Consider the following 23059-nt stretch of genomic DNA (forward strand, 5'->3'; position numbering starts at 1 on the left):
AGCAGTAGCTTTACATATTTTCATCACCCATTTCAGTGTAGCTCTCCATTAATGGCTACTCTTAGGCAGAGATTTTCACAATACACTACATAAAAAAAGTGTAAATAGGAGCTATTAATAAAATGAAACAATTAAAGTAAACAGGGATCCACTGTACAGTGGCAACACAGTGCCCATTTGCTGGATCCACTGATTTCATGTCTAACAAATAAATAAATCTCAAAAAAGTTGTTAAGAGGCTGAACACCGTTTCTTTTATTATGTCATTTTTACAACGATTCAAACTTCATAGAAAACAGGCTTCAGTGTTAGACAGCGCTTAGTGCAGGAGAGTGTCTGCACAACTTCTAACCCCCGGTCTGAGGAGCTGTTCAGTTCAGTCCAACTTTCCTCCCTGATGCCGGCTCATCTCTCACCTGTTGCACATCTGAATGTGTCACGCCAGGCTGCTCAAGGGGGACTGACTGAGATGAGAATACTTTATATTTAACATGGCAATGGTGGGGATTCAAGCTGCAATATTTGACTTGTTGATCAGTAAACACATCATCCCTCCACGATCCGACGAAGTATGTTACCCAGACCACCCTTTGCCATCTGGAGTGGGGTCTTCTCCTCTTTGTTCTCGATGTAGATGCTGGCTCCGTGCTCCACCAGTAACTTGGCTGCTTCCACGCGCTCCTCATCGCATGCCAGGTGGCTGGTGGAAAAAAGAATGTATACAGAATCGCAAATGCAAGAATACTTGTAATATACATAGTTCCTTGTGCCAGAAAAACTTATTCCCACTTACAGTGGTGTGTTGCCCTGTGAGTCCTGGATGTTAGTTGAGGCACTCTGCTTGAGGAGCAGCTGGATGAGGCTGTAGTTTCCCTTGGAGGACGCTCGGTGGAGGGGAGTAGATTGATACTTGTCAGTGACATTGGGGTCTGCTCCACTTTCCAATAACAGCAAGGCGATCTATAAAGAGGGAAATTCCTGCTACTCATAAGTCATTGGCAAGTACCCAACTTCAGGGTTTTTCCTTTTACATGAAACACCCAATTCCAGTTTTAGGGGAAGCCACGGTTCGTACCTCAAAGTTTTAACCCAGCTTAGGAAGTAAGAGTGAAACTAGGATCAGAGTCTCTTATACGACAGGTAAAACTGTGGGTGAAACAATGTCCAATTAATCCCAAAATGAGATACGTTTCTTAAACGTGTAGAAAATGTAGTAAAGTTATTAAATCCAACAAACACATTCACAATTCAGATGTCTAATTTTATTGTGACTTCCTGTAGTAACGTGTGAGTCGTTTTCTGTGGCCTGATTCCATAATACTAATGGTATCCGGTGCATTATTATAATTGTTGCAGTTAGGATGCAATCATTAAACTGTATGTGCTTTAATGTCTTCTATCAAGAGGAAGTGATGTAATATGCGGCCAGACAGAGACCAATCAAACTTCCTCTTTAAAAGGGGACATCGTATGCCCATTTTACCACAAGTTGACATGGTTCCTTGGGGTCTTAATGAAATGTCTGTAACATACTTTGGTCAAAATACCACAAGGATCATTTAAAACAGCACCCTTTTTACCCTGTCTGAAACAGGGCCAAGGCCATGTAGGGAGACTCCCACTGTATCGTGACGAGAGAGTACATAGGAAGCTCATTCGCAGTCACTCAAGCATGACGTTTCTGACGTAGAGGAACCATAACAAAATGCGCGAGTGGGTTTTTGGGTTGGTAGACATGCCAGATACCCAAATTAACGTGTAGAAGCACTAACAAAGTGGAATTTTCATAATATGGCCGCTTTAAAATAACCACTGCCTAAAGAAAAGTATTTATAACCTGTTAGCAATGTGCTACCTCTAGATTTATATTGATACATATATATAATGAAAATTCACTCATTATCTACTAGGGTTGCAAAGGGGCGGAAAATTTCCGGTAAATTTCCAGAAACTTTCCATGGGAAGTAAATTTTTGTTTTTACCGCAAATTAAACGCTGAGCAATAAAAAAATAATTCAAAACTCTATTTTAAAGATGTATGGAATGCAGCACACGCTGCACGTTGAATTTCAACCCTGCACTGTGCATTCTTCCATCACATGCACAGATAATTCCCAGCATCCTGCACACTACAGCAGGGCTATTGAGGCCACACTACTGCATTAGCCCAAGGACTAGTCAGGTCAGGTTTTGATGATATTACTGGGGAAAATATATAAGCATGCTGATTGAGGATTGTTCATCGGTTCATCTAGCCTATTTCTATTCATTTATCCATCAATTGTAAAATATTTTTAAAGACGATTCCAATTGTTTAGCTAACTATTTATATCTCTGGCATTGCATTAGTGTTTTTTTACAAGCTTTTTTCTCATCTTATTCTACAGAACAATGCCACGTGCACTATCTCAGGTGTGGAGACATTTCACCCCAGCCAATATAGAAGGAAAGGCTGTGTACATTTGCAAATACTGTGCAAAGACCTATGTTAAGAATGCCACAAAGATGCAGAAGCATATAGTCAAGTGCTGATGGTCACTTCTGATGGACTTTTAAGGCTTAAAACACAGTGGAAATTACCTTGTTTGGAGTCTAATGTGAATGTTGGGCTTGCCGACACTTGGATGACATCACACGAGCAGTATAGAGGCAGTTTCTGTGACCTATCCCTTTAAGGTGGGGTTCCTCATTTCTGTTTTCTCATTTTAAGTGTATCCCACTTTAATTATTAAACCATGATCATGATGATGTAGGATATCATTTAATTCTAAACAAATAAGGGATAGCATCTAATCAAAAAAATAAGAGTATCAGTGGGTATTTCCTGATAAAGAAGCTTCTGTTCAGCGCTGATTATGCTATAACTATGCACCAATAGAATAATGCAATTGATTTGACTTATTACTGTTCTATAATATAAATTATTAACTACATTGTCAAAGTGATAATTCTAACTAGATAACGTAATATAAGTTTTAAAAAATGGTTGACACAACCATTATATAAGTTTCCTAGAGGCCAAGGTGATGTCATTAAGTGTCTTGTTTTATCTGATCAACAGTTAAAGATTTTCTTGTTAGGAAAAGGCAAGATTTTGTTTTTCCTATTTGAGAGGATTGAACAATAGAATGTTAAAGAAAAATACTGTAGTTTCCAACAACTGTTCAGTTCATTGAATAAATTGATAAGTCATCAGGTCTAAATGTATGCCTACATTCATATAGAAACATATTGGAAATATGAAAGACTAAAATATGATAGCAGATACATTTATAGAGCCACTTGAACAGACACTACAGAAACATTACAAACATTCACCATTACAAGTATGGAGTACAGTCATGTGGCATCATGAGGCTCAAACCATCAGCCAATATTACTGCGACATGTGAACCTTACCTCATATCTGTCTTTAGAGGCAGCATAGTGCAGCGGGGTGCATCCATTTTGATTAACTGAATTCAGCTGAGCTCCTTTAGAAATCAGAGATCTCACTATGTCTTCTCTGCCTGCAGATGCAGCAATGTGAAGAGGGGTCCATGAAGCCTGGGGAGTAAAACATCCCATGTGGTCAGTTCCCTTTTCAATAAAATAGATAACTACCACAACTAAATAGCTTACCCTAGTGTAAATCATAATGTAACCCAAAAACCAAGTGTTAAAAACTAAAAACTGAAATTTCTGATTTACAAAAGTAAACAGATCTATTTGATAAGCCTCTACAAGCCTCTACATTTAGGCAGTTAATTACTCCCGTCCTCAGATGTGCGTGCATGTTCATTTTAACAGGTTTCTCCACAGATATATGGAAATTAATTCTGGGATTTGGCTGCACCATTTAAGGGCTTGCATATTTTTTTCCTGGCTGTATGCTTCAGGTTGTCATATGCACTCTGGAGCAGTTTTTCCTCTATATTCAGGGGAATTCATTCTTCACTTCATTCTGATTAATCTCTCTGCCCCTGCTGAGAAGCCCCCCTGTAGCAACATGTGTCACTGTTGGGATGACATAGTGCTTTGAGTTCTGCACCAAAACTTCAATATGTGTCTCATTAGAGCGGGAAATACTCTTCCTCATGCTCTGAGACTCTTTGTTGTTCCAGTTCACAATAATTGAAGCCGGTGAATTGATTTTATGAATTTGCCGTCGCCTATACCTCCTCAGTTTCATCACATGTCTGCAGAGAGCTCCTTGGAATTTCCTGGCTTGACGTGCAGAGTGAATTGTGGGACATTGTATGTAGGGGTGTCTTTCTTAACTATATCGGACCAATTCAATTTACGAGAGTTGGAATCCTATCAAGTCAGAGACACATCAGGTAGAATAAAAACAGAGAGTTAGACATATGACTGAAAGATTTGAGTACATTTCTGAATAATATTTGTATGAATTTAGTGTTGATAGATGAGAAAATAGATAGTTTTGCAAGAAGGGAAGGGGTCTGTATATGTTTAAAAGGCTCAGGAGTTAGAGCTGCGCATTCACTAACTAGAAAATTGGCTGTTCTATCCCAGTTGCCCCCATTCTGCATGCTGCAGTGTTTTTGGGAAAGATCCTGAACCCTGTACTGGCAATGTGTGATTGTGATGTGTGGTAGAGAAAGTACTTCACATAAAACACACTGCATGAATGTGTGTGGATTGGTGGATGGCAAAACTATACTGCAAAGTGCTACATGTGGTCATCAACACTAGAAAAGCCCCATTTAAATACAGACTTATATGTTATAGTATACTACACAAAGCATGCTTTATATTGCTATTGTAAATAAAGTTTACTCTTTACGCCACATTATTGTAATTCTAGATTAAATTATAGCGTGCATCTGTTGTATTGAAGGGACAGTTAACCCAAAAAGGAAAATTCACTCATTACCTACTCACCACTATGCCAATGGGGACTCAAACACTTCACCCACCCCACCATCGGCATAGTGGTGAGTAGATAACGAGTGAATTTTCCTTTTTGTGTGAACTATCCCTTTAAGTGTGATTTCTCCACCTCCATAAACAACAAAATGACTGCTGCATCTTCCTCTTCGTTTAACACAGACAAACAGCAGAACATTTAACAAAATGAAATGTGTCTACATCATCCTGCAGATTGACTTCCACTCCCAGGTCGAGCAGAAACTCCACGATGTCGGTGTGTCCGGCCGAACAGGCCCAGTGAAGCGCGGTCCTCTGGTCCTGGAGAAGAACACACAGCATTCACATGGGGTGTGTCGTCATCTGTGTTGTTAACAGCAGCAGGTGATCTGCTTTCTTACCTGGTCCGTTTTACAGGCGAGCGTCTTATCCGACAGGATGCTCTGTTTTAGCTTGTCAAACTGTCCCGTGTAGGCGAAGTTACACACCTCCACGTTTGATACGGACCCCGCCATTCTTAAATAAACTTAAAAACAAGGAGGAGGAACAGTGTCAGCGCCTCTTCTCTCGTTTCTCATTTGAACTGGAACAGGAATGACTCAGGAAATTATTAAGTCTACTTCCGGGTTATTCCTCTTCAAGTTAAAATACTGTATTTCTTTCTTCTTCTTTGGATCAAGAAGCCTAGACTGCCTTCTGCTGTTTGTTATTAAAAGTTCTTTTAACGGTCAATTTGTATTTTCTAAACTTTATATCTATGGCACCTTTAAAAACACAATTACAAGGTACCTAACAAGTTAAAAATAAAGAAATTGAACGTTAGGTAATAGTTAAAAAGCAAACTAAAAAGCTATTTGAAGATAGATAGATAGATAGATAGATAGATAGATAGATAGATAGAATTATTTATTAATATCACTAAATTGAAGATTATTGTATTATATATGTATAATATATTATTTTTATACAAAATGTTATATTAAATATTATAGAATAATAGGATTATTAAAATCTCTAATATAATACGTTATTGTGACTGCTTTCACCTGCACCAGTGGAAGAAGTTAAGATAAAGCGTCAAGTTCTAGAACAAAAACCTAAAACTCTCTTGAGTTGGTAATGTCAATAACAAACTTTGTCACGGTTGATAATATACAAAATACAAAAAATATATAAATACAAAATTATATTAACTTTCATGTTTTGTTAAACACATTTTATCTCTGTGTAAAATAAGTAACTTGTGTGTCAATGTAGACTAAACATAATTAATTATTTCATCTCCCTAGTGAATGAAGAAGTCTGAAAGAGTAAGGTAAGGTAGTCCACTTTCTCAATTAGATTTGCTTTCTCATTTAGAGCATATCACCCTATAACACACACCATCACATAAACCAAATTCTGTAGAAAATAAAGGTAATGGAATATAAAATAAAGGAAAATAAGGTAATGTAGTACAAGGAAGTAAAAAAAAGAAATACTGAAGTAAATTGCAAGTTCCTCAAAATTGTGCTTTGATGTAAAGTTAATGTAAAGTTAATGTAAAGTTAATGTAAAGTTAAAAGTTAAATATGCTATCCACCACTATTAACCTATTCATTCAACTAACTGAAGTGTATTTAAAGGCAAGTATTTTATTTTGATAAGTGCAGCTGGTGACCGGAGGAAGTCATACATGCGCCAAAATGGCGGAGTTAGCTGTAAGTCAGTAAACAAGAAAACCTCCTAACGTGATAATAGAAAAATATTCTCCTCATTTTGTTTCTCACTATCGTTCGCGTCTGTTCATCTGAACTCATGGCGAGTACGCTGGTAAGCTCGAAGCCCTCGCTTTATACTGAAATCTACCCTGCTAACTTAGTGTGCTGCTAGCTTGCTAGTTTTCCCAATGTGCTCCTGCTTTACAATGACCAATGAGTTGACTCGTGTTCCACATTTACATGTAAGTTCATTTGTCCCTGTAGGACTTCAGGACCCACGTGGACCAGTCCTGCAGGTACTCAGAGGAGTTTGTCAACATTTACTACGACTGCATGGACAAGAAAAGGAGGGTGGGTACTGATCACGTTCTGTTCTGTCCATCGGGAATCAATTCTGTGGTTATTAAAAATGATACATGGTCAATATCATCATGTAGGTAATCGGATGTGACAGTATTGTGTGTGTATTAGACATTGATTACCGATATGATGAGGTCATTATCAGTATTGGTATTGCATAGTTTTGATCAGATTTTAATTTTGATTTGGCAAAAGAAACCACTCTTTCATATTCTATATTTAATAGAACAGATGTTTTTGGATTGTTTAAATGAATACAGTAAATGTCAATGACATGGACATAGCTAATATTTTGTAGTCAGTCTGACAGGTGTTGGAGGAAGTTATGTTTTCATATATATATACACACACTGCTCCAAAAAATTAAGGGAACAAATCACACATCAGATCTTGATGAAAGAATTATTCAAGTTGAAAATCTTTACTGATGTACATTGTTTGAGTTGTTGAGATCAAAATGACATAACAACGGTCAATGGAAACCAAAATGGATTCAAAACCACACCGAAAATCCAAGTTAAAAATTGAAATCACAGGCTGATGGAACTCATGTGACTCAGTAGTGTGTATGTCCCCCGCGTGCCTGTTTGCACTCCTGACAACATCTTGGCATGCTCCTGATGAGTCGGAGGATGGTGTCCTGGGGGATCTCCTACAGTCTGTGGGGGTACTTGGCGACGTCGGCACATTGATACATTGTGTCCCTCAGGTGCACAATTGGATTTAGGTCAGGGGGAATGTGAGGGCCAATCAATGACATCAATGCCTTCTTCATCAAGGAACTGGCCACATTGTCCTGCGCCAGGCGGACCCTCCTGTAGCTCTTTGGCCCAAGACAAATTTCCCTATGGGACAATAAAGTACATTTGATTTGATCTGAACCCAGGACCCACTGTACCAGCATAAGGTCTGACAATCGCTCTGAGGGTTTCATCCCGGTACCTAACAGCAGTCAGGGTACCGTTGGCTATGACATGGAGGTCGGTGCGAACCTCCAAAGATATCCCTCCCCAGACCATCACCGACCCACCGCCAAACCAGTCGGTCAGAGATGGATGCTGCTGGATGATGTTACAGGCAGCATAACGTTCACCACACTGTCTCCAGACTCTTTCACACCTGTCACAAGTGTGTAAACCTGCTCTCATCTGTGAAGTAACTTTCATTTGCACCAAGTTCAACTGACTGAGGTTATTCTGTGTCGATTAAGTGTTCCCTTCATTTTTTTAAAGCAGTGTATATAGATTTGCAGCAGCCTGAATCAGCTCCACATTGCAGAGATTGAGCTGAATCTGGAGCACTGTTTACGCCCTATATATATTATTGCTATTTTATATTTTCTTGTTTATATACAGTGTTTGCTTATTTATTACTTTTCCCTGATGTATCTTGTCTTTTTTATGAAGATTGAACTCAGTCTGCTTGAAATATCTCTTTAGCCTTTGTAAATTAAACAAGAGCTCTTTGTAATGGATTGATTTATTCAAACCAAAGGCTAGGAGGACTAAAGAGCTTTTAATTTCAACGTAGAACGGAGCAGCACCATGTCTGCATATTTGTCACATTTCTGCAGTAATCCATTTTAAGGGATCCTTATCCAAAGTGTTTATTTTTTACACGTCAAAAATGATCTTATCTGCTACTGTATGTTTGTTTTAATGTAAAGGCTAATACTGACTATATGAGAACTGATCCAGTGTTGGTCGGCTTTTGGTTGATGTCATGTGGGGTTTTTTTGTCCTTAACTGTAAATATAAATTTTCTCCTGTGTCTCAGAACTTGACCCGACTCTACCTTGACAAGGCAACGTTGGTGTGGAACGGCAACGCGGTGTCAGGACACGATGCTCTGGGCGAGTTCTTTGAGTCACTGCCATCAAGCGAGTTCCAAGTGCACACGCTGGACTGTCAGCCAGTTCACGGTTAGTGGGACAAACAAATATTTAAACAAAGTAAAGTATGAACACATATCTTCCTCCATAAATTAAACATGATGATCCTCCACTGATCCAACATCAATCTATTCTTTCTTTATTCACAGAACAAGCGACTCAAGGCCAGACGACACTGCTCGTGGTCACTGGTGGGACCGTCAAGTTTGAAGGGAACAAACAGCGTTTCTTCAACCAGAACTTTCTACTGACAGCTCAGGCGTCGACCAACAATGACCAGCCTGTTTGGAAAATCGCTAGTGACTGTTTCCGATTTCAGGACTGGAACAACTGAGGGCTTCTCCTCGTCTACGCCTAACGTTTGAACAGTCAACAGGCAGAACACTGATAATTGATATGCTGTTTTTGTTTACTTTTTTGTTATAAAATAAATAATAGGCCATGCCACAGATTACGAAAAGGATGTTTATTTTTCGAAATGTTGAACAAGGCATGTGATCAAAATTAAGTAATAAATACAAACAGGATCACTGTACAACCATCTTTTAAGTGACTGTCAATGTCTGCGTCCATAAGTGTTTAATGACAATTCATCAGCACAGTACTTTGAAAAATACATAGAAAACACAAATAATTAAATCAGACTTAACTTCAGATGTTTAGATACCAAATTGTGCAAGAACTTGTCAACTGAGGTAAAGTACAGACAGTATTACAGTATGCCAGTTCCGACTACAGCTAATGCTAGAATAGCTACGAGCTAAAGCATTTTAGTAGTTAAGCATGCTTGCACTTAAATAAATATGCTTCTCTACAACTGTTAGGACAGAAGCTCTTTCTATACAAGCGACCCATTATTTCCCAATCTTACATATTGAAACAATAGTTTACTTTATCTTCCTGAGTCATGTATGTTTACACATTTTGGTCTGAACGTTCTGGATAGATCCAAACAATAACAAGTGAATAAATAAAACAATTGGAAAGAAATAAGCAGACACGATTGTTACCCATGTCAGTATCTCTTGGCGAGGAAATATTTTTCCTTAAGCCCCAAGTAAACATTAACCTGGCAGTTAAGCCATTTTTGTAACAAACACACAAACTATTAGTTTTATATATATATGCCACTTATTTCTGCTTGACTACACAAGTACTGCAGACTGAAGGCACAGTAACAAAAGTACTTCAACTTTACAAGAGCTTAATGAGAGCTGCTGATTACAGTTAAGTTTTCAATGGAAGTAACAACAAAGCGTCGGAAGTATATGGAGGACAGTGGTACTTTTTAAAAACAACAAAATTGTGTGCCGAATAATTTACGTGGATGGCAGCTGTGAGTTCTCATGGTTTCAAACCTTTCTGCGGAATAAGCCACTCTAGTGCATCTCTCTTAAAATTCATAGTCTTCCAACACACGAGAATAAAAAAAAGCAGCACATATTGATCCGACAGCTACGACTATTTACAGCATTTAGCTTTTTTTGTCCGAGACACTTTTCATTTGGATGTCTGTGGTATACACATGGCATGAAAAACTAAACACCGGTGCCAGAAACAGTTTTTGTAGATCAGAACAGTGGTTATGGTGATGAGTGGGACTCTTGGGTAAAGAGTTATTTGCGTCCGTACATTCTCTCTATTTGGGGGAGATAGTGGTTCTTAATCTCTTTCCTCTTCAGCTTGAAAGCGTCTGTGACAAGACCAGTCTCTGGGGTCCACGGCTCGGGACTCAGGTGCACCTTCACTGGAATCTCAAATCGTTGGAGTTTAACTGGAGGAAAAGGAAAAAGGAACAGATCAGTGATGCTCACTCATCTTTTTTTTTTTTTTTTTTAACCAAAACACATTGGTACATAAACTAAAGCCGAGATCACACTACACAACTTTCAAAGTAGTCGGACTGCTCTGCGGTTCACACTACAGGACTTGCTGTCTTGAGATCGAAAGTCTTCACGACTGACTGTCGTTTAGCGGTCAGACACTACACAATTGTTCATATTCTGTTACAGAATGATACATCAAGCTGGAGGAGGTGAAACGCCTCAGTTGACATCAGTAGTAAAGAATATAGAGCGGCTGGGGACATAGTTTTCAGTCTGAACCCATTTTTAGACATGTGCAGTGTAATAAATTAGAGGGCACCTCACCACTTCATGTTCCTTCACCACCTTCACCCTGTCATGTGCTGTAATTGGCTGGAGTTGATTGGGGGTTACGCCAACTAACTAAATTTTCAGCAGGCTGGACAGCTCTGATCTCTCTCTAATCGATAATGATTGGCGACTGTCAATCAATCGCCAATCAGGGGCTTTTGTCTGTGTCTGGCAAATCCAGCTGAAAATCATGTAGCATGAACTAGGCTGAGAAAATGTCAGAGGTAAAACGTATGGACAAAACTAAACCTAATAAAAAGACTGTCAGCTCTTACTGTTGGCAGCAACGGCCTTGATCTCCTTCAGAACTTCCCTCTCCATTTCGGGGTGAGTGCAGATCTCCTCCCATGATCCCACAATGCTTCTCTGTTTGGCCAGCTCCGTCAGCTTTTTCTGGTTGGGAACCACAAAGCTGATCACGTAGTTCTGCTCACTGCGAAGAGTAGTAGTAGAAACAAAGTTAATAAAAGTCATTCTCAGTACTGAAAGTGTTCAGTTTGAACATTGAAAATAATTACGATAATTAGTCAGAGTGAAATTGAAAACTTTGGGATGTGCTGATAAAACAATGGACGTAGGCACAGAAATAAAAGCACTGATTAACGATGATGTTATTAACATTATTATTGATCAATGATAAGACATACCTCACAAACCATCCACTCTCAACTCACATACAGAATAAACTTTTATATGATTTTGGAAGACGAATAAACTATCAGCAATTGGACAGTACATATCTTCCAATAGAACTTAAACCAATGACAATCGGTCCTAATATCAAGATATATATGCGTACACATGAAGGACAAGTCACATGAATAAACAGGAAAGATTAATATTATTTAACTCAATTATATATTTAGAACCATATCTGCTGTGCTGGCCATTGAGGACAGGGCTTATAACTAACTAACCCTAACCTTAATAACTAGGTTAGACATACAGAATGAAGCACATACTCATGCTGTTAAAAGATTGAGAAATCAGACACTTATTCCTTTAACTACCTTCACAAAAGCTGAAGTAGGAGTTCAAAAGAAAGTGTTGAAAGAAGCTGAAGTGTTAATTTAACTGTATGATTTGAGTTGATTGGAAGTTAAAGCACTGAGAGGAGTTGAAATGTAAGTCAACGCATAGGCGATGTATTCAGTGGAAGTGGACGTCCTGAAAGAAATCCTTGACATATCAATGTATGATCTGAGAGGTGTCAGTTTAAGTGTTGGCTCTAGTGTGAGCACTCGCATAATCATCATCACCACCACTAGAGATGAAACGGTGTGAAAATCTTAAATCACGATTTTAGAGACCAAAATTATCACAGTATTATTGAAATGTGCTGAAAATGTTCAAAAAGAACTGATAAACACACTAATGTCATTTCAACAAGTTCAATTAAAAAAAATTATGTATTTACTATCAATACAAATAATTGGTTAGCACCAACACCGTATCAAATGTTCAATATTAACATTAAAGAAAGGAGGCTGTAGCTTGCTAAAGGATCTTTTTGTTTTTCACTAAAATCTTCCAGTAATGCAGGTTTAAAAAAATCCTTTAATAATAAATCAAATGTGCATACAAAAACAACAACTATTATGAACAAATTATGTGTAGAGCATGAGCAGCTTGTGCGGTTACTGTACCAACCAAATCACCACGGTTATCATAGTAATTTGCGATTGAAACGGTACAACTGTCAGGAATTTTACAACGGTATTGTGTGAAAACACTAACCATTTCATCCCTTAATAATCACATGCAAACTCACTTTAAATATACCCACTAAAAATTATCCACAGTCTTTTCCAAATGTGTTATATTCACAGAAACTCAATATTCTAAAAGGATTATCCCAGATTATCCTCATTGAAAGTCTGTTTCAAGCATGTCCGACATTGCACCATTTATATCTACCCTGAATCTCTGATGTTAGGGCAAAAGTGCTCAACTATGAGCAAAAGTAGCTTTAGTTTATGAACATGAACAGAGACATCTCAAAAAATATATGACGTTTGTCTTTAGAATAATGAAATCTGAGTACAATAGATTAAACACTGGCATCAACAGAGCATATATGGATATGTCATATAGAGGCTTTATATCATTGGTCAGTTCAGTTGATACATGAACACTCAATTCCTCTCCCTGAGTTTATATCCTCTATAGAAGGTGTATTGAGATTTTGCAGGGTGTTTTGCAAAGTGAGAAAAGCGAGAATTGGTTTGACCTCATAACCAACACTGATCATGTTCTGCTGGTTTAGCGTTTAGAAAAATCGGAGAAAAACACCTAACATGTCGTGCAATTATCTGATCATCAAAGTTATTCACATCCAAATGAAACACAAAAAACACTGCAATACACAAGACAAGGAAATGTCAGGAAAATAAAAAGACAGACAGACAGACAGACAGACAGACAGACAGACAGACATCTCTGCATTTATCAGTAGGATAAGGCTGGAACAACTTTCTTACCTGTTGGCGTAAGCACAGATGTTGTCGATGAGGAGGCCGTTCTTCAGCGCAGACTCGACTTTACCCAGAGACACGTACTCCCCGGCCTGCAGTTTGACCAAGTCTTTCTTGCGGTCTAAATGAGAATATAAGAAAGTCCTCAACAGTGCTCTGGTATCAATTGCAAACAGCCAGAGTTACAACCACATTGACTGGATATTAGAGCGATGACATTAAGTATGAAAGGAGCGTCTTTCACAGACTCAATCAGATGACAGCCAATGAGTCTAAGTTAAGTGATTTTTTAATACAGGGAATAAGCAGAACAAGAAAGGAATCACCGGAATAAGTAAGTGATGACGTATTTGAAGGAATGTACTGTCCCCTCCAGGACTACAAGAACGATAAGGACAATTCCTTTGTTTCTGAGTTTTAGATAAAACGATGAATAGGAGACAAGAATCTAGCTTTCATTTTCTGGTCATTTTCATCTAGATGTGGTAAAGGAGTAAGGACACAGAACCTCTTTGTCTGAACCCAAAGGAATTGGTCTTGCCGGGGGACTGTAAACAGATTAAGGGTAGAACATACTGTACAGTAGTGGTGGTCCATGAGCAGCTTGGAGGGGAATCAGATCTATGTCACTCACAGAGCCATTGACAGTGACAGGAAAAGCTCTACAAATACTTGCTATAAACTGATCTCCCAAATGTTTAAAACCATTTATATTCTCGTTTTCTAAAAATATCTGAAACTATCTCTCTGCTTACAAACAGTCTCTCTCCTCTCACTGTGATATTATTATCATTAGTAGTGGATTTCCCTTGCGTGGGATCAATAAAGTTTATCTTATTACCAGGCATGATTATGTTGCAGATGTTCAGAAATCAGTAAATATTACAGAGGTCCTTCGTCCTGATCACATCTGTTGGTGTATGTCAAGCTATTTTACCATTTTATCAATAGAATTATTATCTATTGGTTAGAAATTCCAAGCCAACAATTCCACAATGTCATTTTGACTTGCAGCAATTCTGATAAAGATCTCTACAGCTCATTTTGCTCTAGTCACGGTGTTAATTCTTGACAACAATTGATTTCCTACCAGTAGAAAGGGTGGACACCCGCGAGCTTATTACAACTAATCAACTTTTACCATGGAGTTCTACAGCTATCTTTAATTAGGTTTTAACATCTTATAATTCCAAGTCAACATATACGCAAACTTATTTGGACCAGTTGCATTTCCAAATAAAGTTCCTGACTGGATTTTCACTCGTCAGAAAGATGGGTCTTGTAATCAGCAAATTCTTACTAGTGACAACGTGCAATATGAACAGTAATATGCAAAAAAGGGCACACATCTGAAAATACTATCCAAATTAGGAAACATATCTGAAAAGAATACGCAAACTAGGGTCAGATATCTGATAGGAATATGCAAATTAATACAACATATTCAAAATGGTTTGTTTGTCAGACCTTTCTGAGATGGGAAAATCTCATTTCTACAGGTCACCATGTTTTTTCAACATGTGGAAATCAAACTGTATATCTCAAATTTGTATTATGAATAGTTATAAAGGAATTACTGTAAGCAATAATTAAAATATATCTTTCAATCAAAATGATCGTTTTAATAAGATTACGAGTCAGCCCTACCGCCGTGAGGGTACATCCATTTCGCCCTCAGTCTATATTATGTACACTGACGTATGTTGTAGCCGGCAGGGAGAAACTATATTACATCATACAATTATCTGCGTGTTTTTTTTCTGATGAACATCTTAAATTTGATGTGAAGAATGAGGCTATTGTGAAGCATGGACAACAGAGAATTCCCCTTCTATGCAAACTGAACGTTTTTTCTGTCAGGCCTGTTGTCATCCTCTGTCATTTTAAGCAGTCTTTTTTTTTATCCGCTGGTTTCACAGACAAATGTTTAGTTTGAGTAACTGGTTATACTGGATATACACACCCACTATTTGTAGACAACCATCTGGGTAAATCTCTCCTATGTCCCCAGTGCAGAACCATCTCTGCCCTTTGTCATCCAGGAAAAAGTCCTGATTTTTGCTTTCATTCCTGTAGTAGCCCATGGTAACGTTGGGACCACCAATCAGGATCTCCCCTCTTGGGTTTGGTTTGTCTTTGCTGGTGTAGCCACCTGAAGGGAAATATAAAGAATAATTACCCTGCGATTATTTGATTACTTCTCATTCTGCACTGTAGGTACGGGATGTAAACACGTTTTTCAGACGTACCTTTAGCCCAGTCCCTGAGCTTGACCTCGCAGCAAATAAGAGGAGCTCCCACACGACCAGTGCTGATGTCCGCAACTGTATAACATAATATTTGAATGACACGTTATAGATTTGATTAATTCCAACCTTTATTCCTTCCTCTTACTCTCCATTTTAAATCCCATCTTACCCTCTGTGATGGTGCCTGCTCCACAGGTCTCAGTGAGGCCATAGCCCTGACCCACTGGACAACAGAAACACACGTTCATAAATCTCTGAGTTGCTGGGGAGAGGGGCGCTCCTCCCGACAACATCATCCTCACCCGTCCTCCCAGTAGCTTCTTGACTTTCCGGAATAACAGGCTGCAAAGACAAATTACTGCGCGTTAGATTTTTAGGCATAAAATAATCAGATTTCCCCCCAAAAATTATAATTATAATAAAAGCACTGAGGGACAAGTAATGGTTCTTACGCATTGCAGATCGGTGCGTCATAGCCATTCTTGATCTGCCCCAGTTTATATTTGTAGCCCAGTGTAAACAGCGTCTTCTGAATGAAGTTCATTTCCTGCACTTTGCTCATCACATTCTTGTTGATGCGATCCATTATTTCCTTTTTTTGGGAGATAGCAAAGAATGTATTTATACATTTGACGATGAGTAGATGAAAATAAATAGATAGTACATGTAAAACTGAGCAAAAAGGACATGTTTGTGAGTAGTTGAAACACGGAAGAATAAAACACAGGATTCTTACTGGCACAGCTGCCATCAGGGTGGGTCTGAGAATTGAGCTGTCTCCTTTACTTCCTTTCTTTATCTTAGTGGACTAAAGAGAACAGGAAAAAAAACATGGTTACTTGAGACAGCAACAATGATGAGGCTAACTGCACTGAAGTAGTGACCACACTCAGGTACCCAGGTTATAAAGAAATATAGTACAGACATTGGCAGACACAACAGGAGTACAACGTACAATGATCTGGTGTTGGTGCTGGGTATTACCTGGTCTGACAACGTCTGCGGGGATGAGTAGCCGATCCGACAGCCATATGTGACGCAGGAGATTTCAGCTGTCATTTCCAGAACATGAGCCAGGGGCAGATAGGCTATGTAGGTATCATTGGGCCTGTAGGAACACAGCAAAAAATGTAAAAGTTAGAGCCAAGAGCCGCTACACTGATTCTGTTTTCCCCATTTCACAATAAATATCTTTGACTGTGGTTCTCTCTTTTTTTTTTCGTTTCTGGAAACTGATTTACACAAGAACATTACACTGTTATCTACATGGGTTTTTCAAAGCCAATGCTATTTTACTTGGAAAATATTTAAAAAAAAGAGAGTTTTGGAGAAAGCTTTTTCTCAGTAAGAGCTGTGAAGCCTGTAATGGAGAATGCTACAATAAACCCTGCTGTGCTCACCATACAGTATCCTACAAATAGATTCTGACCCCTACTGAAACTCACCCAAGTCCAGGGATGCGCTCACACTGTCCCGTCATTCCTGCAATCAGGTTTCTGTGGACTATCATGACTCCTTTGGGTCTTCCTGTGGAGCCACTGGTGTACATCACTACAGCCAGATCAGTGGGCTTGGGCTTCACAATAGCCTTCCCCACTGCAGGACAAATAAACAGGTATTGTCTTACACTGTATGTGAGAGATATTTCAACTTGGAATTGGACAAAATAAAAGCAGAGCCAAGGTGAGTCAGAGAAATGCCCACCGTTTTCAGGCAGTGTGCCGAGCTCCAGTACGGACTCCATGCTGTGGATGGAGATTCCTGCTGTGTAGCCTTCTGTGCTCACTTTCTTCTGGTCCACGAAGATCACATGCTTCAGTTTTGGGGTGTTTGGAAGCACATTCTGGACAGAAAGAGAGGACTGGTATCAAAACAGCCAAATAGATATCTAATATAAAAAAGATGAATTTCTCGCTCCATATCCACTGACATCATCTTTACAGTAAGCAGGTGCCTGCTTAAAAATGATCCTCTGGAAGAAGTTAGGAATTTTGCAGGTTGATTTGAGATAACCTACACCATGAAAATCCTTGATTGAGCAGTAAAGAAACAACAAGCTCCAAACTAAGTCAAATAACCTCCCTCTGCTTGTGGTCTACAGTCTGTATGTACATCCTGTATATTTGTCTTTTTCAACATTCTGCTGTGAGCAGCTCTTTACAAAACTAGCTCCTACAAAGATTTGTTCTGCCCACAACTGATGATGCTAACCACTGGAAAACCAGCTGTGAGTATCATCGTCATCATTACTACCATCAGACGCTTTGCATTAGACAGTTCAGTGAGACATACAGTATCTGTTTAATAATTCAATATTACCCTAAAAGGATGTTGTAAAAATTGGAAATACCCTCAATGGGAAAAAGCTGTCCCATCGCTGATATTAAGTATTTTACTACACATAACATTATTTCCTTTTGATCCTCTTTTCTGATACCAAATTCCTGATTCTGTGAAAATGCAAGAGTTTTAATCAAATCAATTCATAGAGATAATTTAGAGCACACTTTCTCTGCCATGACACACCACATGTTGTTAAACCTAGATGGACTTGCTTGTAAATACCAGCATACAATACCATTACAGAACATTAATTAATGTATTATGTCTCCCGTCCAGTTTATATACATACTGATACTGTGTGAATTTGTCCATAGCATCTTAGAAAATTGTAAGTTAAAGACACATACAATCCACATTTGCCTCCATTGAAAGTTTGAAATTAAATAATAATTTTAACCCCAAATGATAATTTTCTGATGATTTATTCAGGTTTGATCATTTAACTCAAAAGGAGTGGTTCTGATCATGTACTGTAAGGGATTAACTCACTTTCAGTTTGGTCTCCAGCAGTTCCGCGCTAGTAACTAGATGTGTGACACCAGTCTCGTTCAGGCCAAATGCAATCGCCTCCTCTCCCAGTGTGGCGTAGAATGTCACCACTGTTGTGAATACAAAGGACCCATTGAGTAAAAACAAACAGCACCTAATACATCATCTTTATTTTGTACTTGTACTGTGCAAACTGGAAATATCCTTACATGGGAAATTGCGCCTGAAGCATGTCTGGGCAGTGATCATCCACTCTGCTCTGGTTTCACAGAAGATCGCGATGGTGCTTTTGGGCTGTTGCCCGAGAGCAGCCAATCCACTGCCAAACCGACTAACGACACTGTCCATCTCACTGTAGGACAACCATTTGTACCCCCCTAAGATCAGCTAGGAGGAAAAAAAGATTCAGTTGCAACATCAGACATTTTTATCCTCACACATATCCCTCACAAAAAGAATTTAAGTGAAGGGAATCCTTACCTTTTTAAACACTTTACCAGTGGGCTGAATCTCATTCTCCTCACTCAGAATTTCTCTGGTGCCGAGACAATCTGCTTCTCCAAACCGCTGCACGGCGTGGTCAAAGAGCTTATCCAGCGTGTCCTTGCCTGGTAAGTCCTCCTTGGCCAGGCATTCGAATTGGTCCACACAACGGTAAGGTCCCTCGGCGAGGCCTGACGTGGAACGTGCCTTTACTCGACTGGACAGAGATTTTCTTTCCCCGGCGCTGGTCATGTAGTACCAGGGCAGGAAGGATAGGACGGAGTACAACCATACCACAAGGTGGATTGGAAAAAGGAGGATAGACTGGAGCACTGAGTCTACCTGGAGACCCATGCTGGATTTCCTGCGGGCCTATGTAGGGGAGGGAGATGACACTGGTCCCAAAGGTGTTTGACGTGTGAGAGGAGAATTGTGTCAAGAAAGGGAAGCCTTAGGACGAGAAATGCCCAGAATTGAATGTCCAACAGGGTCCTACAACTGTAGTCTGAAACAATTTGGTCCACTTTCTATCAGATGTTACACCTAGAATTTGGAAAAATGAAAATGCCATCAGAAAAAATGTATTGATCATGGGGTAGCATTAAAAAGCATTTCACAAGTCACAACTCAAAGCAAAAAGTATTCATCTTCACCCCAAATATCACTCACCAACAGCCATCTGGAATAGGGAGTTGGTTAATGTGGAAAAAAGAAAAATAGCAACCTGACGAAACAGCCTATCTGAGAGTAATTTAAACCAATCCCCTGAAAATCTCCTCTTATGCTCAGCAGGACCTTCCAACACTGACGATGAACTAGTTCCCTCAGCACCGATCACACAATCCCCTTCCTCCTTGCTCTGCTTCAAACAGCCTCTGTTGGTCTGTCTGCTTATAAAGCTACTTATACAGTACATGAGAACCTCCTAGATGGGTGTGTTCCAACACTCTCAGGACCCTCCCACGTGGGGTCCAAACACCTGTCTGTCTGTTTCGATGTTATATGAGAGGATTACCGAGTAGGATGAAGCAAGGTGGTTGAGACGTGGGGTGGGACAACACCAGTCTGGCCACTTCCCACTGACCACAACCCACCGTGTTGCGTGTGCGTGTGTTATGCTGGAGAGGATGGAGATACTGGATCAACCAATGACAGTACTCTGGAGCATCACCCCACTGCCTATGAAAGGCCACTCTAGGTCAAACTCAGCTGGCTTGTCACCTCACAGCCTGGGGGGGGTAGTGGAGGAAGGAAGCTGTTATAACTGAACAAACAGCGTGTTGGTATCTTAACTCGCTTTGAACATCAAAGGACACACTCTACACGCGGACACACGGACACACACAAACAGCTGAAAACACGAAATGCACTGGGTAATTATAGCCTACAGCTGTCACGTGGGACCTTCTTCCATGTCACATAAACTGGTGTAGAAAATTAATTCCCCCAGCTACATCGGAAAATCTGCTTTCTTGCTCGTGGCTATCCCTGCTACAGACTACATGATACAAAATATGAAGTGCGACGTGTATTGACGTAACTGGCCCTCCTTTCCCGGGAGGCATCACTTCGACACACTGTGATTAACATTTCAATGAATCATGGCTCCAGCCCACGTCACTAGTGCGCGTGTGCGTGAGGCATCTGACTACACACGCCGGGAGATGAACAAAGGTGGCGTAAAAAAAACAGGGGGAATTACGGGAGTTTAAAACAAATCCAGCACGAAACAGACTTCAGACGAGGTGAATAAACTAACAGGTTATAATTCGCTGATGTGACAATGGGGGGGCTGAGCGGGATGGCGCACACGCATTCATTGAGCAACCGACGGGTAAAGTTGATGAACGTCCGCCACCGAGGATGATGCTAACCCCGTTTTCAGCCGCGCCACCACAGATGAGCCCTAAATCAAGCTAGTACCAGATAAATGGTGGCAATGGGTTGACGGCGGGCGGCTGGAGAGTGACGCCCTGCTCCTCTGGCAGCCCTGCGGCGCTTCTTCTTACCTTGAGAACGGCAGCCGGCGGAGGAAACAGTCGTGTCTCAGTCTGCCTCCCACAAATGACCGAGAGTTACCCCTCGTCACAAAACACAAACCCGGAACTACTACGTCATCTGATTCCATATTTCTGGACCAATCAGCGACCGCAGCGGTTTGGCCCAGTTCTTCTTTTTCTCTGCCTCACATCCGCTTCATTCGTCAGCGCTGGTGTTTAGAACAACTGTCTCTAAAATGTGTTATATTATAACTATATTGTTTTAAATCGTTATTCTAACATCCTTTAATCTCAATGCAGTAATCCTACTCATAAACACATTTAGATACACGTTTATATATTTCTATAATAATGATGACGACATAAAAATGTCAGTAATGCAATATATATGCACATATATTAGTATTCCCCATACTTGTTATTATCGTCTTTATTCTTCGTTCTTCTTCCTCAAATTTCTTCCGTCGGGAATGGTGTGACCTGTCTTTTCTAAGACTTTCGCCAAACTGCGAAAAACAGCGGAATTTGTTTTAATAGGAGTCAATGGAAGCCTTCATCAGAGGAACGAGTGACTGCGTCACAGTGGGAGAACGTGGAACCAGAACAGCCCTATATCATTATTACTTACACTTGGTAAATGAATGCAGTGTTAATTAAAGATCCCCTCTGGAGCATTTATCTTAAAATACTTAGCTTTGATGAATCTGATATGGGTTTTCTGCCAAAACAATCTAAAAAAATTAGTGGTTTAATTGAACCTCAGTTGCTTGTACTTGTGCCTCATTAATTTAATTATCTAGAACCTATGAATGTGCACATATGTTTTTTTTTAAGATTTGCAAGATGTCTTTGAATTCACGGACAGGTCCATTCTCAGCTCAGTGTTTCCGCATCCCTGCATACGGCAAAGCTCTTATAGTTTCAAATAGTGTGATGTCTATTCAGTCAAATTTAAGGTGAGCATCACAGGAGAATGTGAAAAGAAAAGAGCGCTCAAGCGTCCAACTCTGCACATGCATCATCCTGCAAAGTGAAAGTCAAACAGCCTTCGTGTGGAACATTCATGTTTTTAAATGTTTTTTTTAAGAGTTTGAAAAAACCCATTTAAATCCAGATTTTTAAATAACATACGTTATGAGCAAATATTCAATTCGCCTTTGAATATTAATATAAACCAAGAGTGTCCTCTTCAGTTGTTGGTGAAGAAGGAACTTCACCATATGAGCCCAGAAAGGAACTCAAAGTGCTGAAAACTAAAATGACAAAGAAAACTAAGTTATATTTAAATAAAATAAAGCATTAATAGAAAATCATTAAATCAGAAATTACACAGCACTTTTCATTTGAACAAAATGTGAGTGGCAACCCACTGTGTTGGAGCATAAATCTGCGTTTTCTAGGCCATATTAAATTCTTTTGTCCAATCCTTTCTCCCTCCGATAATGGAGCATACTCCCTATCCCAATGGTGAATACTATTTCCTCAATCAGTTCTTCTGAGGGAAAGCTTTTCTCGCTCTCTAACAAACTTATTACAGTGAAGCATTACTCCTCTATTTGGCAGTCATCACATAATCCTGTTGGATGTGTGTTTATTAAGTGCAGTGTATTATTGAGTCTAGTAGTCCTATCCTCAGCCTAGACAGGATGTTGACTAGGATCCTTCTTGCTGTCCTCACTGTGCTCACCTCCTGCTGCAATGCAGACAAGTTGTCTCCTCGTGTGAGCTACATTCCAGCTATGCTGACATTCTTTAATAATGTTTCTTTGATTATTGTTTTAGCTTCCAATTTACTAAGTGAAATGTCCATGACTGCCTCATGATTTAGTGCTTGCTCAGCCAATAAATCCACACCTTCATTGCCCTTTATGCCTCTGTGTGCCGGTATCCACATAAAAGTAGTAACAATATTCATATTTTGAAATCTATAGGGTCTCACATACCTCATCAACTAAATCTTGCTCCCTGTTAGTTGAAAAATGACTTTAACAACATCAATGCTGAGCACGAATCCGTACACAAAACAACCTTCCTAATTTGTATCT

The 23059-nt window shown here is 39.5% G+C and overlaps 3 protein-coding genes across 5 annotated transcripts; 1 reads left to right on the top strand and 2 right to left on the bottom strand.

Annotated features, from left to right (window-relative positions):
• Positions 1-231: 231 nt before the first annotated feature.
• psmd10 (proteasome 26S subunit, non-ATPase 10) lies at positions 232-5476 on the bottom strand. The gene is made up of 5 exons (XM_034597693.1): positions 5271-5476; positions 5092-5190; positions 3400-3546; positions 794-960; positions 232-700 (listed from the first exon to the last, which is right to left on the bottom strand). Exons 1-5 carry the CDS (start codon positions 5382-5384, stop codon positions 547-549), a joined length of 681 nt encoding a protein of 226 aa, XP_034453584.1. The 5' UTR covers positions 5385-5476; the 3' UTR covers positions 232-546.
• nxt2 (nuclear transport factor 2-like export factor 2) lies at positions 5201-10353 on the top strand. 3 transcript variants are annotated; one of them, XM_034597695.1, is made up of 4 exons: positions 5201-5218; positions 6834-6920; positions 8706-8850; positions 8970-10353. In XM_034597695.1, exons 1-4 carry the CDS (start codon positions 5216-5218, stop codon positions 9152-9154), a joined length of 420 nt encoding a protein of 139 aa, XP_034453586.1. In that variant the 5' UTR covers positions 5201-5215; the 3' UTR covers positions 9155-10353. The 3 variants fall into 3 exon arrangements, with proteins under 3 accessions (XP_034453586.1, XP_034453587.1, XP_034453585.1); XM_034597696.1 differs by lacking the exon at positions 5201-5218 and adding an exon at positions 5230-5253; XM_034597694.1 differs by lacking the exon at positions 5201-5218 and adding an exon at positions 6519-6681.
• acsl4a (acyl-CoA synthetase long chain family member 4a) lies at positions 9272-21171 on the bottom strand. The gene is made up of 15 exons (XM_034597692.1): positions 21024-21171; positions 19012-19557; positions 18741-18918; positions 18532-18641; positions 17404-17542; positions 17145-17295; positions 16684-16807; positions 16436-16507; positions 16152-16291; positions 15869-16041; positions 15700-15774; positions 15414-15602; positions 13457-13571; positions 11252-11409; positions 9272-10594 (listed from the first exon to the last, which is right to left on the bottom strand). The coding sequence occupies exons 2-15, from the start codon at positions 19366-19368 to the stop codon at positions 10437-10439; spliced, it is 2139 nt and encodes a 712-aa protein (XP_034453583.1). The 5' UTR covers positions 19369-19557; positions 21024-21171; the 3' UTR covers positions 9272-10436.
• Between the last annotated feature and the right edge of the window lie 1888 nt (positions 21172-23059).

Source organism: Hippoglossus hippoglossus, chromosome 10 (genome assembly GCF_009819705.1).
Source record: "Hippoglossus hippoglossus isolate fHipHip1 chromosome 10, fHipHip1.pri, whole genome shotgun sequence".
NCBI classification, from domain to species: Eukaryota; Metazoa; Chordata; class Actinopteri; order Pleuronectiformes; family Pleuronectidae; genus Hippoglossus; species Hippoglossus hippoglossus.